This window comes from Poecilia mexicana, unplaced genomic scaffold (genome assembly GCF_051168715.1).
Source record: "Poecilia mexicana isolate PSO_F unplaced genomic scaffold, ASM5116871v1 scaffold_3, whole genome shotgun sequence".
Classification (NCBI taxonomy): Eukaryota; Metazoa; Chordata; class Actinopteri; order Cyprinodontiformes; family Poeciliidae; genus Poecilia; species Poecilia mexicana.
The window spans coordinates 12,023,531-12,040,075 of NW_028263372.1; the positions used below are offsets into that span (position 1 = coordinate 12,023,531).

General features: G+C 39.4%; 1 protein-coding gene across 1 annotated transcript in view; it reads right to left on the bottom strand.

Moving 5' to 3' along the window:
- trip4 (thyroid hormone receptor interactor 4) overlaps positions 1-15,051 on the bottom strand; it is a 79,936-nt gene extending 64,885 nt beyond the window's left edge. The window contains exons 1-11 of the mRNA XM_014992573.2: positions 14,859-15,051; positions 14,026-14,207; positions 13,743-13,873; positions 13,386-13,604; positions 13,216-13,294; positions 13,006-13,111; positions 12,705-12,920; positions 12,481-12,610; positions 11,647-11,840; positions 11,406-11,530; positions 10,852-10,943 (exon numbers count right to left, since the gene is read on the bottom strand). Of these exons, the coding sequence (XP_014848059.2) occupies positions 10,852-10,943; positions 11,406-11,530; positions 11,647-11,840; positions 12,481-12,610; positions 12,705-12,920; positions 13,006-13,111; positions 13,216-13,294; positions 13,386-13,604; positions 13,743-13,873; positions 14,026-14,207; positions 14,859-14,938 (1,554 nt within the window). The 5' untranslated portion in view covers positions 14,939-15,051. The remainder of the gene's footprint in view (positions 1-10,851; positions 10,944-11,405; positions 11,531-11,646; positions 11,841-12,480; positions 12,611-12,704; positions 12,921-13,005; positions 13,112-13,215; positions 13,295-13,385; positions 13,605-13,742; positions 13,874-14,025; positions 14,208-14,858) is intronic.
- Between the last annotated feature and the right edge of the window lie 1,494 nt (positions 15,052-16,545).

The following is a 16,545-nucleotide window of genomic DNA, read 5'->3' on the forward strand; positions in this document are numbered from 1 at the left end:
AGCCAAAAACACCAGCTTTTACTGGACAAAGTTAAATGAAAGCGCATGTAAATCCATGCTATTATATTGTTTCAGCAAACTGACCCTACCAAGGGAACGTCGGCAACATTTTTCCGATCTGTTATTGTCCATTTTTGGTGAGCCTGTGGAAACCAACTCCAGTTTATGTTTCTTCACTCACAAGAGTAGGAGCCTTTGGGGTATTTTGCTGCTTCGAAGTTCAATGTGTTTTACTTTCAAAGACGGCATTGCGCCTAGCTTGGCTGCAACAACTGGTTCTTTGAGCTGCTAGTCTCTTTGCATCATCGTGAACAAAGCTGCCCATTCTCCTCTGGCTTCAGAAAGTTGTATTCATCAATTGCTCTCTGCATCGCTTCCCTTTTTTTTGGATCGCTCTCTGTAAATGGAAGCGATCCCGGTCGATCAGCAGTTTCTGAAATACTCAGAAAAGCCTGTCTGGCACCGACAGCCACGCTACATTCATAGTCACTTAAATCCCCCTTTGTTGCCATTCTGATGATTACAGAGTAGTCTTCAATACATCAAGATGCCCAAACGCAGTGAGTTGCTGCCATGCGATTGGCTGAGTCACTGTATGTGTTCCAAGCACTTGAACAAATGTACACGGGAATGTGGGCAGTGGGTGCACGCACACACACACACACACCCACGCACACGCACATGCACGCACATGGTCATGTCTCTGTCCCCATATATCCACCGGATTTAAGGAACTGGGTTTTATTTTTCCTTCAAACAGCAAATTTAAAAGAAAAATGTCAAAACAACAACAGCCCACTGTGCAAAGAACCCTAACTAATAATAATATGTATTATTTATAGAAGTCATAATGACTTTTACTGTGAATGCTAGCTGAAAATAAGTCCCACTTAGTGGTTTACTGGACAAGTGGAGGCTGTATTTTGCTGAACACAATGAGAGAAAGATTAATGGCACTAGAAGCACGGTTGGCCTCTCGCTCTCTCTCTCCATACTTTCCTCTCCTCCGCTGTCACTGGCAGGAAGTTGCTGAGCAGACATGTCACCCAGCAGAGTACAATTGAGTTTGTAATCTCTGACCCGCAGTGGCAGAGAGTCTCTCGCTCTCTGTCTTTCCAGTTCTCCCTCTTGAGAAGAGATTGTCGTTGTAATACTGCTGCTAGGCTGTAGCTTGGAGGGATAAACATCACTCTCCAGTGAGCACACACTGGCTTACGCGACATTGAGCAATTGCATAAACACGCCTGGAGAACGCAGAAACCCCCATAATTATCTAGATTCTGTGAGGGGTAATATCTGCTCTCACATTTAGAAGGGGAAAGGCATTACGCTAAGATCTTTTACAATCCCTGATAACATCATAGCAGGAAAACATGGTCGCCTGCTGGCTTTGTGCAAAGTACTTACAGACTACGCCACACAAGTTGACACAACCTTCACTCATTTCCTTCTTCCAAAACACAGAGCTGGCACACACGCTGGCCTCATGAGGAGCCATTTTGGGGCATCGTCAACAAACACCAGATGTGAAGATGGGAGATAAATGTCAAGCATATTGATTCCATGCTTCATTAAAGCTTATTATAGGGAAGGGGAGGCAGAGTTCTGCCTGCGGCAAAGCATTAGGAAGATCACAACATTAACATCTATAGAGGTCTTGTTTTATGCAAACATTGTTTAACACAGTTGGAGTTTTATTTCACAGCGAGAGCACAAACTGGCAACCCGAAGACTGTTTTCATACGGACAAAAACAAAACGGATGCTCAGCTTTAACGTTAGGACTGGGCAGGGACTCAAGTGGGAGTCACCAGTATATCAACTACGAGTAAAAATATGTTTTTACAGCACTTGACTGAAAATTAAAACAAAGGTGTGCCAAATGATACTTTTTTCTTGTTTAAATAAGAACTTTTTAATAACTTGAATTGGTTCTGCTTATATACCATACTAATTATTACAGTAACAACATGTATTTATTGTTTTTTTTGTAATTTAGATGCTGTTGGTGCAAAATATTTAACGTTATTTTTCTGTTCTGTTACTTATGAAGTAAAACTATTAATGTAGAGCAGTTAAATAGACATGTTATAGCTAGCTCATAGCTCGCTAATTGTAGCTATTAAAAGAAAGCATTATCTCAGTACAGATTCATGGTTGCTGATTTAGTGTTCAAACCACAGCTCTTTTAGTAACCAGAATTATTTCAAAGCAGCCAACATGTGTCTAATATGCAGAAGAAAATGTAAATGCCTTGCTTAGGCAGCTAGCCGGCAGGGTACAGCAACTAATGAAGAAGCAGCGAAGCGCTATTGCTTCCCACAACCAGAGAAAACTGTAATTCTTGCACTTTACTTGGAAAGCCTTTTGAAACCTTGGAAACCTTAATACGTTAGTGCTCCCTAGTTAGTTGGGACTACAATATCATCAGCAAACTTAAGTACTTACAAAATGCTATAATTAAAAATGCTGATAAAACATTAATTAAAATTTCAATTGAAGACAGTTTATGCTGAGATAGTGAGGATATGTCTGTATATGACGTAATGCTGTGCTGATGACAGCATGGCATTAAGAAACGGCCTGGATATTTATGTAATTAACACCTGAACGCCCACTTGCACTAATTTTATGATGTTATATGTGTGTGTGTGTGTGTGTGTATATACGTTTAACCGATTCCATACAATAAATATCGCCATCACTTATCATCACTTATGTTTATATCGTATACATTTTCCTACATTGTTTGCACTGTTTTGGGGCTAGCTTTAAATCTCATTGTGCATGTGTACAGTGACAAACAATAAATTCTAATTCTAATATTTGGCTTGATGCATCAGCATGCATTGATACTCCACATCCCAAAACTGCAATACCAAGTAAAAAAATAAATATATATTCAGCTGCTCTGATTTCTAAATGTTGGCACTGGGCATATCAGTTGAGCTCCACCAATCACAAATATCAAGTTTATTAAGCCGAGAAGACAACAAACATTTATGGAGTTTATCTGAAACTCTAAATGCCAAAGCTGAGTTATCGCTAACTAACTAAAGAAGATCTGCCATCACTTGTTTACCATCATCATTCCAGTTCCTGTCAGCAGTCAATAATATCAGTCGACGGTGCAACAGTCAGGCTATACCCTGCAGGCTTTCCTGTTTATAGTCTCAAGGACTGTGAAGGAGTAATGACTACATAATGACTATAACCTCAGCGCCATTTTCCACTTAAGCAGAGAGAGACAAGACACTGTTGTAGTTTTAAAATATCTGGAGGATGACGTTTCTTTTTTTTACACCAATGAATTAGTCAAATAGAAAAGATGATGAAAATGTTGAAATTTAGTCAACCTCTCTACACAGATTGGTGTTGAGTTACCTCTCCTTGAATGCGAGTTGTTCTCATCAAACAAGCATCAAAGGAAGCCGCCTGAAACGCGGCACGTATGGTTTTCTTTATTGCCTCATATTCCTGTGATCAGCATACAGAACGGGGAACAAAGGCTGCTAAATGAGAACACAGCGAGGGGGCCGATAATAAAGGGGCTTGAGTGTCAGCTTCCCAAACGACAGGGACTGTGACATTTAATGAAGTGGTCTGTGGACAGCAGTAGCAGGCCATTTTAAGTCTAGCAGATGGTTCGATGTATTTTTCATGCTGTGGAAAACCTGCGACTGAGGTCTGTCTGGTCGCCATCCAGTGCTGAGGGGGGCTCTTAGCTGAATGCATTCTACACAGTGCTGCAGAATCACATGATGTCTGACCTCTCTGCCATGGCAAACCGCCCAGCGAGGAAGAGGGAGGAAGGGGAGGAATGTCAGCGCATGAACGAGGTTCACCAGAAAGGCTGAAAGATGCTTGACTGACAATAAGTCCGCACGACTGTTCGACATACATAAAATGAATCGTTTATGAAGTTTCACAGTTTTACACCGCTGACCTGGGGTGGGGTTGCAATGACAAACGGGGCAGCAAAAAAGAAAAAAAAAAGGCAAGTAGCTATCTTTACGGACTCGAACAATGTTACAGACAAAAACAGGGGAAGCAAAAAAAAAAAAAGAAAAAAGAAATGCCTGACTTCCCTTCCTTTGGAATGCATCCAATATATCCTGTGTGTGTTAGAGAGACAGAGTGTGTGTGCGCGAGTGTGAGAGGCATGCTGGCAGGAAGGCTTTCAGCATATAAATATCACATTACCACACAAGGAAACTCAGGCATCAGCCGGAGCTTCCAGCTCGCCTAACAAGCACGGGAGCTCCACTGTGGAGGTCAGGAGGAGAGCGCACACAAATGGAATTCCACAGGAACCAGCACTTCTTTTAACAGATAAGTGGCTACGGGTTCAGAGCCGTGTGATGTGGTCTTAGCCTGGCTCCAGTTATCTCACATGTGCTTGTGCGTTCGATCCCGCCGAGCTGCAAAACAAGAACGGATTAAAAACACGCGGTGATAAAGTATTACACCCAACAACTTACAGCCTTGTTAAAATTAAAGAACATTGCTCTCATAAAAAATGAAAAAAATAAAATAAAATAAAAATGCCAGCGAGTGAGAGGGAATTACCCAGAACAAAACAAACCATTTAAAAGTATCAGACACACATACACACAACCGTTCATTGAAAAAGACATCTGATGATTCCCAGTTTAGTCTGCCGCAGAACAACTACGTCAAACAAAACCATCTCCAACGCCGAGAAGAACGAGGAGTCGAATGCCAGATGGCCTGGCCCAAACAAAACCCCTGATCTCATCAACACTGAGTCAATCTGGGATTACACTAAGAGACAGAAGACAATGAGACGGCCAAGATCCACAGAGGTATGGCGGTGCTGTGAATGTCCTACCTGCCAAAGGGTGACAACATTAAGCACCGATTTGATTCGGGTGTTGTGTTTTTGCGTGCGTGCGTGCGTGTGTGTGTGTGTGTATTCTCTGCACTTTTCCTGACCTTATAAGAGGATTATTTAAAAACCATGCATGAGTGTAAAGGTTCTTCGATGATTAACAAAACAAATGACTGATAAAATCTTTCCTCAAACATTTGCACTAGGGTCAAGGTCCAATCTTTTCATTTATAGGAACCAGTGTGTGACAATACCAATATCATTACTAAAGTGTTATGGTTTTGTCTACTTTTTCCATGGGAAAAAAAAAAAAAAAAAAAAAAAATGTTGACCATTTCAATTGCTGGAAAAACCAAATGTTTTTCCAAATGTTTCTTCTATCTGGAAGTAAGATTAATGTTTTGAGGTGACCATGCCAGTGTTGTGAATCCATTTCCATTCACTTTGTTCTATACCCCAGTTTCACCGGCAGCTAAAATGACCCTCAGCAGTTTTAAGCACTGTGCTCGACCGCTGGTGCAGCTTTCTTGGGGTTAAAAGCCTCCCCTTCACTTCTGCAAACATACTTCTTGACATTGTGGCCAGACAGCTCAATTTCTTGTTTCGTCTGACCGTAAGTCTTTTCTCCAGAAGTCTTTTGGCTTTTCTGTGCGAGTAGCTGCCAATTTAAGTCAAACTTTGAAGGTACTAATTTTGGAGCAGGCACTTCTTTTTTGGTCAACACCCTCTGAATCTATAAATACGACACACTTGCTTCATTGTGGATAACGACACCAAGACATGATTCTTAATTTCACCTGGGCTGATTTTTAAACATCCTGACCATTTTCCTTTAATCTTAGAATGATTATGGGGTCAGATGGTTAAAACCTAAACACAACTCAATTTAAATTATTAATACGGTGCCAATTCACAACAAAAGTCGTCTCAAGACACTTTCCCAAAAAAAAAAATCATTTCTATTCAATCACACATTCCTTCCAATTGATCCTTGTTATTAAACCTTACAATATGCTCAATTAATTGAGGATACTGTACTCAATTGAATGTTCCAACAGGACAGTGATTCCAAAAACATCTCAAAATGGGTTTTGGAATGGATAAAACTGACTTCTGTGAAAGGCTGGACTTAAACTATATTTTTGAGTCTATGCAAAGCATCTGTATCTCTGATTTGCGTTGATGAGAAAAACAAGCAAAAAGAAAGGCAAAGCAAAGCGGTGATGACGAAATTCTTAGAGACAGAGGGAAATTATTTCAAGGTGTCAGATACGGCTATGATGCTAAATAAAGTTGTTTTTTATATATATACACACACACAACATTTTCTTTACAACAGAAAATGCTGTCATTGAGCAGCATTTTAACAACTTAATAGAGGTTAACATCCTTTTGTTGACCTTGTTAACAACAGAAGGTAACATAGTTAGTTGATCGTCCTACGAAACGGCACTGTGTGCCTGGAAAATGTATAACGCCGCTGCTTTAAATACAAAGAAAACACCGATTAACAACCTGATTTGTTAAGCAAGAGACCTGGCAATAAAAACACCAAACAGCACAAAAATTGTCTTGGCTGAGTCTTCCTTTAAAATATTAGAAACATGCACTGGGGTGCTCCTTTATACATGACACCAATACAATGCAAATGCAATCAAAATTAATGGAAAGCGATTTATTTCTGAAAATGTTAACTGGTCCTGGTCGGCGACGACGACGGTGACTGAGCATTTCAAACAGCAGGACTCTCTGAGCGAAGCAGCTAAATTGAAAGCAGCTTTCTCTCTAGGTTATTCAAACATGTGCTTATCCTCTTACCGCACCTTAAATAATCTTCCTCTTTTTACTTCTATTTGCTGTTGTTGTCTTCAGTCAGCAGAATAAAATTAGCTCTGTTCGTGCAGCGTGTGTTTTAGAGGTCAGACGTGAGTCGACACCAGCTGATGGAAACCATTCAGAACAAGTCATGTCTCAAATATGTGTGTATCTCACATTTCCTCCCGGGATGGGGGATGTGTTATGTCAGACTTCAACGCTGAGTACCTGTGGTTAATAAAATACGCTCATGAGCTTATTCAACATCTGCGAATGATGCAAAACTGTTTCGACATCATTTCATACTGAGGATCTTTGGATACTTACAACAATCCCACTTGACTCAACACAAAGCAGAAAAAAAAGTACAAATTGTGCCATGCAAACCTCCTCTAAAGCCCCTCATATGATCTCTAAATAGAAATCAGACCTTTACTGAGATCTCCTGCAGGTGTGGACCCATAAAATGTGTTCTAACGTAGACGTGTCTGACATGTGCAGCCCAAAGTTAACTTTTTTTTTTTTTTTTTTAATTTGCCTGAATGACGGAGACTAAACTATGTCAACCCGGTCATCCAATGCAGTGATGAAATCAGCCTTTTCTAATAACTGCTTTCCCCAAGCTAAAAGTTGGTTTTATGTTATTAAAAAAATTAAGCCGACAAGACAAGTGCAAATTACTTGGGAAGCCTCCTGATTAGTAATCATAGTCCACTTCTGTGTACTTTAATCTCAGTTTCTAAATAGGTTTGAAGCAAAGTTAAGCAATAAACAAAAACCCAAGAAAATCAGCAAGAAGGTCCGTAGTAGCACTGGAAAAGCTGCAGAGATCCCACAACTCATCTGGGAGAATCTGATGAAAATTCACAAATTTGGCCTTTATGGAAGAGCAGCAAGGGAGAAAAAAAAAGCCATTGCAAAAGAAAACCAAAAGCCAATTTGCAGTTTGCCATGAGGATACATGGAAAACGTGAATGAATGTGGTCCAAAAGGTCAATTTTGGTAGCCTGCATGCAAAACATCTGTGGAAGAAAACTAACACGACACTACCTGAAAAGCTTTTGATTGGAGCAGAAATGCACCTTAAATCACAGCAGTGACCCTAAACATGGAGCCAGAACTGCAACAGATCAAAGCATATCCATGTGCTAGAATGGCCTAGTCAAACCCCAGAACCAAATCTGTGGCAACATTCCAAAATGGCTCCTTCTACACATTATCCATTCTATCTCGCAAAGAAGAATAAGCTTTGCACAGGTAAGTTGGTGCACACATGCCACACTTTTCAGATTCTTAATCTGTTAAAAAGGTTTAAAAACCAAAAAAAAACTCAGAATCACTTTTACACACTACCTTACGTTGGTCTATTACATAAAATCTCAGTAAAATACATTGAAACTTCCGATTCTCATGTGACATAATGTGAAATCTAGGGGTGTGAAAACCTTTGCAAGACACCATATATTATCCCCACCACCCTCTGCCAGTCGAGCCTCTCCACCCCGCTGCTGAGTGAGCACCGAGGAGTGAGAGAGGAGAGAGGCAGCACAGATCATAATGGCTCACAAATGATCAGTGGTAGTGGGGGATGGGGAGCTGGATGGAGTGAGAGATTATCTGGAGGACGGATCGATACAGCAGTCAGTTTCTGACTAGAGAAAGAATCGGTGCAAGTCAAGCCAACGAAATCCCTGCTCGGCCCAGGTTTGCTTTCTACACTCTCCGCTTCTATACTATTACAGTTGCGGTGCTGATCTACGCAGCAGCGCCCCAACAGGGGAACGACTGCTACGGCACATGGATGACATTAAGTGGTGATACCGTTCTTAGCATTTTTTTTTTTCTTTTTACACATATATAAATTTTTAGTGCCTCACTCATGTCTTTCCTGATCTGCCCACATTCTACTTTCTCTGAATACATTTCAGACATCACTTGGGACAGATTTAGAAAAGCCTGAAGAATAATGGCTGTTTGTCCTTCACCACCCCTCTTTTAACCACCCACAGCTGCCAGCTCAGGACAGTAAATCCTACACCTCACCCACTCACACTGCCTAGCAGCACAGCTATGTGCTACTATGCACCAACACAACGCGCCTCCTTGGAACTAGAAAGGAAGCGAGATTAAAAGGCTAAATGGATAATAGATGCTACTTTTTCCACCAAGTTGAATGAAATGTGCGTTAAACTTCAGCTTAACACCATCGTTAGGCGTTTGGTGGTGTTATTTCTCTCTGGTTGACTCTTTATTTTTATTTTTTATTTTTTTTTACATCTGCCTTACTTTCTCTTCTTTTTTTTTTTTAAACGGGGGCCATTGTATGTGCATGTGTGTGCTCGCACGTGCGTGTGTGTGTGTGTGAGGAGGGGTTATTTATGGCTGCTCAGTGCAAGTGGACACATACACACAGATGCACACACACACACCCTTTCACGGGATGAAAGGGCAGTCACACAGCCTGCAAACATGATTTTACAGCCCTGGGTGGAATGAGTGGTGGAGGAGAGAATGAGAATGAAGCACAAAGGGGGGGAAAAAAAAGCCCTTAAATTTACAGGTCCCAGCAGTCAGAATGCAATCGTGTCGCAGCACACATTCTGAAAGCTTTTCAGACACAAGACAACCGGCTGTATGCAGAAAGACGCGCCTGTGTATGTGTGTGTGTTTGAAACTGGGTCTTAAAGACACATGAAAACATGAGTAGAACATGGCTCAAAGAAAAGCACAGATGCTTTTTTGTTTTTATTCCTTTTTTTTTCTTTCCCGTCCCTCGAGTCTGTTTTGCAACAAGAGACAATTTCCATATGTGATCGGCTCCAGTCTAATATAGTAAACAAGTGCGTGCAAACATCTGCGAGAAAGCTGGTAGCTTTGCAAGACTGGAGTATATTTGTCCAACATGCCCCCCCCCCCTCTAAAAAAATAAAATTAAAAAAACGTGCCAGTACACAGGACCATCACAAAAACATTAGCTGCATAATTAAAATGAATTGCATCTGATTACTTCACTTCATTCACTGAAATGGTGGAAATAAAAACAAATTAAAAACGGTCTCTGCACTATTTTTGCATCAGTATCTATTGGTATTACAACATCAAACTTTATTAGAGGCATAAAATAGAATACAGACAATTAAATTGACTGCTAATTTGATGACGCTTAAGGAATATAATTTTGAAAGCCTTTATGTGCATGTAAAACACGAAGACTTCAGTAGCTGACGACGCAGCAAAGCAAAGCAGGGCAGGCATTTCTTTTGCAGAAATGCTTGGACAGAAACGAAGGAGGACTGAACTGCAACGTAGAGACATAAATATAAAGCTACACCTTAAAAAAAAAAACCTCTACATCACTAGTATTACTAGCAGTATTGCTACTAAAGCCAATATTATTTATTCATTTATTTAAAAGGTCACAGAGATTTCCAATGAAAAAAATCAGTTGTTATGAATATTAGAAGCTCTTCTTAAATCTCTAATAAACATTCAGTATATTAATGACACAGAAAATGGATGGTAAACATAGAAACGTTTAAACAACAAAAAAAAACGAGTTCAGTTTCAGAGGCAAATCAGTTCAGATTAGTTTAAACTTGCCAACCGTGCCATAATTTATGCTACATAGAAATAAAAGCTTAAGTTAGAGATTTGTAAGCTCATGAAGGCAGAAAGTAGAATCACAATGCATCTTTAGAGAAAAGCCACTTTCATCTACTTTAAATCCTTTTTTTTCCCCAATTCCCCAAACGAAGAGTGACTGTTGAGTGTTTAACTATCAGATTTATAATGGTGCAGTGAAGAAGCCTAGCATTCAGTTCCTGTGGCGCATTCTGCCTCTGCTGGGAGAACATATGATGCGGCAAATAAAAAGCAGCGCAGTCTGACCTCTGCTGGCAGGAAATTATACTGCAGCAATCGTTTAAACATGATCACACTTTCTAGGTTAATAGATCAGATTTTTATTATTATTATGATTTGAGTCAAATCACCTATTTAAAACTGTGTCCTTTCTGAAGCTAGTCAGAAAGTGTGAGACACAATTTTCCAGCCTCTGGTGTAAACACAGAACATGAAGAAACACGAGAACAAAATCAACAGTTCATAAATTTTAATCACAAAATAGTGCTCAAGTGTTGCAGTGCCTTTCAAAATGAGTACAATCAGAGGATGCGATTGACCAACCTGTTGTCTGAACTGCTCCTGAGACAGGCACTCGGTCACGTTAACGCAGCCCAGAAGACACCCGGTGGGATAATCTTTGGGAAAGTTTGGCTCTGAAGAGACGAGGAGAGCAGCAACATCAGCTACGGACTCATCAAACTATTGTTCGCACCACTTTCCACCTATTCCCAACTGAGCAAAAATAGCAGAACATTTTGAGAATTACTGAAATTAAAAGTATAATATTAACCCATTTTTAAAAAAGACGCTGTTAGAACTTTTGTCTGTGGAAAGGAAAATATTACTTAACATAACCATTTGCTACAAAAATAAGTCGAAATATCGAGGTATAAAATACTTATCTACCTCAACCTTTGACCCAAACACAGTTGTGAATTAAACATGTTTCTACTGGCGTTTAGGGGCTTTAAAACATCATCTGTTTAAAGGGATACGTGTTTCTTTTGTTTGTGTTTCTATTTTGCGTCAGTAGCTTTTTAATGATCCTGAACACTTGAACAAATTCTATTAGTAATTATGTTTGTTGACTTATTTCTGTCATAAGTTAGTCGGACCTCTCTTGTAGATGTGGCGGTACATTTGTTCCACCTCAGCGATCTCCTGAGCTGTGGGTTTTTTGGCTGCAGCAGCGATCCAAAGGCGACCCCTGTGCGACGTGTACCAGGTGCGACCTTCTACCCTGCATTCACACAAGATGCAAAATCTTTAACATTGAGTGTATACATTTTTTTTTCTAATAGGTACTAAATAAAAGGTGTTGCTTATTTTGAAAGATGTATATCTGTCCTTGTTTACCTCTTAATGCCTTTGACCAGCAGTGAGGCCCACGGCTGATGCATACTCAGACACCAGCCTCCGTCAGAAATCTCCTGCAGCTCTTTGTCTTGGAGTCTCAACCTGTGGCGCTCCTCTCCTCCTTTTTCTTCTGTCAAGTTTTTCCTCTGCTCCCTGGGTTGCTTTTGGCGTTCCCTGCCTCCAATGTCCACCCACTAGGTTTAAAAAAAAAAAAAAAAAAAAAAAAAAAAAAAAAAGCCAAAATGTATTACAAATCCTTCTTATAGCTCAAGAAGGATTTTTTGCGTAAGAGATCCACTGATAAATTGGCAGATTTTCAGTTTTATGAGGCCTGATTGATGGTCAGCAAAGTGGAAACTTAGAAATCCCTTTTCTGCTCACTAAATTAGCCACGCTAAGAGCTATCTGAGGTAGCAACTCCTCTTCTTGATGCATCACCAAGGTGTTTAAAAATCAATATATGGGAAATGTGCAGCGTCTGCTGTTATGGCATCGAAACAATTTAGCTGTAGCTTCCTAAAGACTTTCCAATCACTTTAAAAAAAAATCTTCTAAGACATTTAAAATGCTGCAATGTTTGTGACTCACCAAAACTTACAGCATCTCTGACACAGATTCTGAATGCATTGTACTCAAATAAATAACCTACATTTATTGCACCTCAAGCAGCTTTACACGATATGCATCTTATCAAACACATGGATCGAAATAACAATAGAGTGAGATACACTGTGCAGCCGTAATCATCACTGCTTACCAGGTCATTTTCTAAAAATATAAAGAAACAACATAACTGCCTTTATCTGGTTACTTTGTCCTTTTAATGCGACCTACTTCTGGCGCAGACAGCATAATGTTTGGGTTGACCAGCTCTCTGAGGTTCTGCTTTCCACTTCTTCTTTCAGGATCTCCAGGGGTCTGTGGCGTTGACCCACTGTTCATGCTTTTGAGGGTCTCATCCAGCCTAAAAAATAAAACAATTCCAAAAATGTTAAATGTTTCTATTGTTTGGGCTTCAAGCCGATATAAAACATAAAAGCGCAGACAATCGATCTTACTTTCTGTAATACTCATTCATATCGTTCCCCTCGTCGATGACTTGTCTGCCAGCGAAATCCAGAGTGATCTTCCTGTCCTTACGAGAGGCGTGGCGAAGTTCTCGCAGGTCTTCTTCCATTTTCCTCATCTTCTCTCTCTCATTGGGCGACAGCCACTGATTGGACTCGGTAGCAAAGTAATCCGACTCGTCGTCCAGCACCTGGGTCCTCCTGACACTGCAGTTGAACGGGGCAGTGAATTAAAACGGGTGGGTTGTGTTCACAGCAGTGAACCTGCTCATTTCTGAGCGTTTTAAGATACCTGTTCCTGTCAAATTCCAGCAGTTTGTCTTTGTGCTGAACTGCTTTCTCCAGCCCGGCTTTCAGTTTGGCTTCCTGATGTGGAAGAAGCTCCCTTTCTCCAGCATCTGGCAACGACATATACAAAAACAAAACAAGACAATCTTTGCAGATGACACGACTTAGAAACGTGATACTTCTTGAGCTCAGTCTGAGAAGTTTGGGCCCTGACCTCCCATAAGCTTCTTTCTGAGTTTTTGACTTTTGTTGGAGTCTCGCTGTAGAATCTCCTGCTCCTCTCTAGTGCAAACCTGAAATAAAGATGCACAATTTTTTATTTTTTTTTTTAATTGTTAACAAAACCGAAAAGCTAGGAACGTTACTGGAGCTAAATTTGCTCACCAGGCTTCCACAGAAGAGGCAGGGTCCCGAGCCCTCCTGGTCGCACACAATTCGCCCGCAGCTGAGGCAGTTGTTGATGAGCGCGTGCTTCTGGGCGAGGCACTCGCAGGCGTGCCGACCCGGGAGTAGGACAGCCAGCTTGTCCTGACCCTCTTTAGCGTAGAGATTGATGAACTTGGTTTTCTTCTTAGTTGAAGAAGTGTTGCTGTTTTCCTGGGCCTGGAAAAACATTGACCAATCAGCTGATCGTCAACTGTTAACCACGTTTTTTTTTTTCATATATACATATATATATGTAAATGGAAGTAACTAAAGCATAAAAGTAAAGCATATAAGAAAACAGAGATGTGTGCTCACCCTCATCAGATCCATGGGGGTTTTCACTGGCTCTGGTTCAGGCTCCGTTTGGCTCGCAGTCACCACTTCCTGTTTGTTACGTCCTTTACGCTTGGACTTCTTCTGGGTATCTTTGGTGAAGTCTTGCATATCTGTAAAAACAATAATATAAGTTTAAGAAACAAAAGATATTAATATTTCAGGTTGGCTTTCATAGGTTCTTTCGCTCTTTTTAATGGAACTGCAGGTTGTCAGAGTAGCATTTCTTTTGAGAAACACGTTAACTGGATACTTATTGTACTACCTGCTGGTGAAGCGGACTCCTTGAGAAGGAAAAGACCGGCTGTATCCCCACTCTGTCTTTGAGTCTTCTTCCATCTGAGTAGGAGCTCATCTATAAACTGGCCTTTTTTTCCATCAGTGCCCTGCAGAAGATCTCCCACGTACTCCTCGATCTCCTCGGGTTTTTCGATGGAGAGAATATACCTGGGAAATCACAGAGATTTTTTTTAAAAGTTGATAATCTTCTCACAATTTTTCATTAAAAGTTATGCTTCCTTTTCTTTTTCTAGAAAGTTTTAAAAGATTTATGAAGCAAGAGAGAGAATTTATACTGTATGCTATTATAGATATGTAAGGCAGAAGGGTATTTTTTAAACTTTGCGTGGTACAACAGGTATATTTTAAAAATGATCTTGGTTCTCTCAATCTTACAAGCTGATTATCAAATGAAGTTGTATCACACTGTATCACATTTTATTTTTGAAGTAGAAAAGCCTAAACACTAATGACAACAATACAGCTAGAGGGTACAGGACTGTCATCAGCTTAGTGATGACAGTCAGTAAATGTTCATTGAAATATGAACATTTAAAACGGATTAAACAAAAGCCGAACTTTCAGAAATGAGGGGCTAACGGTTAGCTGGAAGATAGCTGATAAACGTGTTAGACAGCTGTTACAGTAATGAAAATAATAATAAAACATGAAATGGTTACAACAAAACGTCTACTCACGTAATTTCCCTTTACACAGAACCTATTTTTATTAACAGGCCATATCAGTAGAGCACCATCATTCAATTAGCTAGCTTTCAGCTTGTGATAGACAGTCTTAAAGGAAATATTTAACACTTACTGGACAATGTCTTCACATGCCTCCAAGCCAAATTTGTGATGTAATTGGTCAACGCACCACTGCAACAAGGCTTCGGACATTTCACCAATAACGCAGCTAAAGCGAGCTAAGAAAACACCAAGACACCAAATCTAACGTTTAATTCGTGAACAAGTTTCTAGTCGGAAAGATATTGATGGCGCACACAGTGTCGCTCGCAACTGAGCCAACTCAATCTGACAACTTTGTTGAATATTAAAACGTGTGACCGTCAGGTACTTTGGATTTTTGTCTTTTCCCTTTTATATTCCTTCACAGTAACCTAATTTGAATCTAAAATCATATTGATATATATACGATGCATAAACTGGGATTATTACATTTCTTTTTACAATAAAAAAAAAACACTAAATATAATGAAAATGTTCCTGTACACGAAATGTTTGCCCAAATTATTAAATGTTTTTTTAACAAATGCTTAGTAAAATGGAAAAAAAAATAGGGAAAAAACGAGCAAAAAAAATGTACTAGGGGAAAGCTTTCAGTGACAACAATCATAGCCAAATTACTCGGATCTCGGAAGCAGTCCTAATTCCCATCAAAACTTTCCCGAGTTTTTACCGAAAGATTGCCTTCCAGTTTGTTGGGTCTCACGTGGAACATTTAGCAATCTGAAACTTTTCATAAATTATAACCTAGGAGCATATTTTCCTTTAATAAGGATCCACGAACTACAGATTATTTTAAATTTTTTGATGATTGTATTTGTTATGTACAGCCACAAGATGGCAGGTTTGTTTCGCCAGCTATTTTTTTAGTGCCAAGGGTATATAAACATTTTCTTTTAATGTTAAGTATTTTAGATTTTGCTCTGACATAGCAATATACAGTACCTTTTCACACCCTTTGAAACAATTTACAGAGGATGCTGCTGAAATAACCTCCTGAAGCATATTGAACCTCCTGCTTCAATATGTCTCACTACATTGAAGCTTTGTTTATAATTACTAAAAGAAAAAAAAATCTCACTTTCTTAGTTTTCCTTTTTCAGTGTGCAACAGTTCAAATTCATGGTTTCATTTATATATGGAATATGGAGTGTAAATCCATGTCATTTTTAAGGTGCAGTACCAATAAAGGACTCCAGTTCAAGAAAAAAAAACATTTATTAAATTGTTCAGTGAACAAGAGCAAACACTGAAATGTGATGATAAAAACAAAGTCGATCATTCTGACATCAATTAAGTCCTAGGATAAAATTATGAAGCAACAATTAAAAATAGACTATAGCAAGGAGCTTATCTATATAGAAAGGCAAACAACATTGCAATTTTTTTACTTCAGTTTTTAATATTTACATGATGCAAGATACTGTAGCTGTTTTAGATATCATATATCCAATGTACAGCTGTGTTAAAACTGATAGTAAGATAAAAAATAGAGTAAATGTCACCATTCTTATAATAGCCATTATTTCCACGCACACAAAAGCATTGCAAACACTGTTAACATTCTACTTTAAATCAATGCAGTAAGAAAAGCGTCAAATTTATTCTCAGTATATAGAAAGTAAAGGTAAGAAACATTACGCCGTTCAACAAAATAGCAGAGCCTGCATTGCTATTTAATAACTGGAGTGGTAATCATTCTCATCATGTAATATACTGAAAATGGTTGAAAATTAAGCTTTCCTGCGAATTAATGAGCT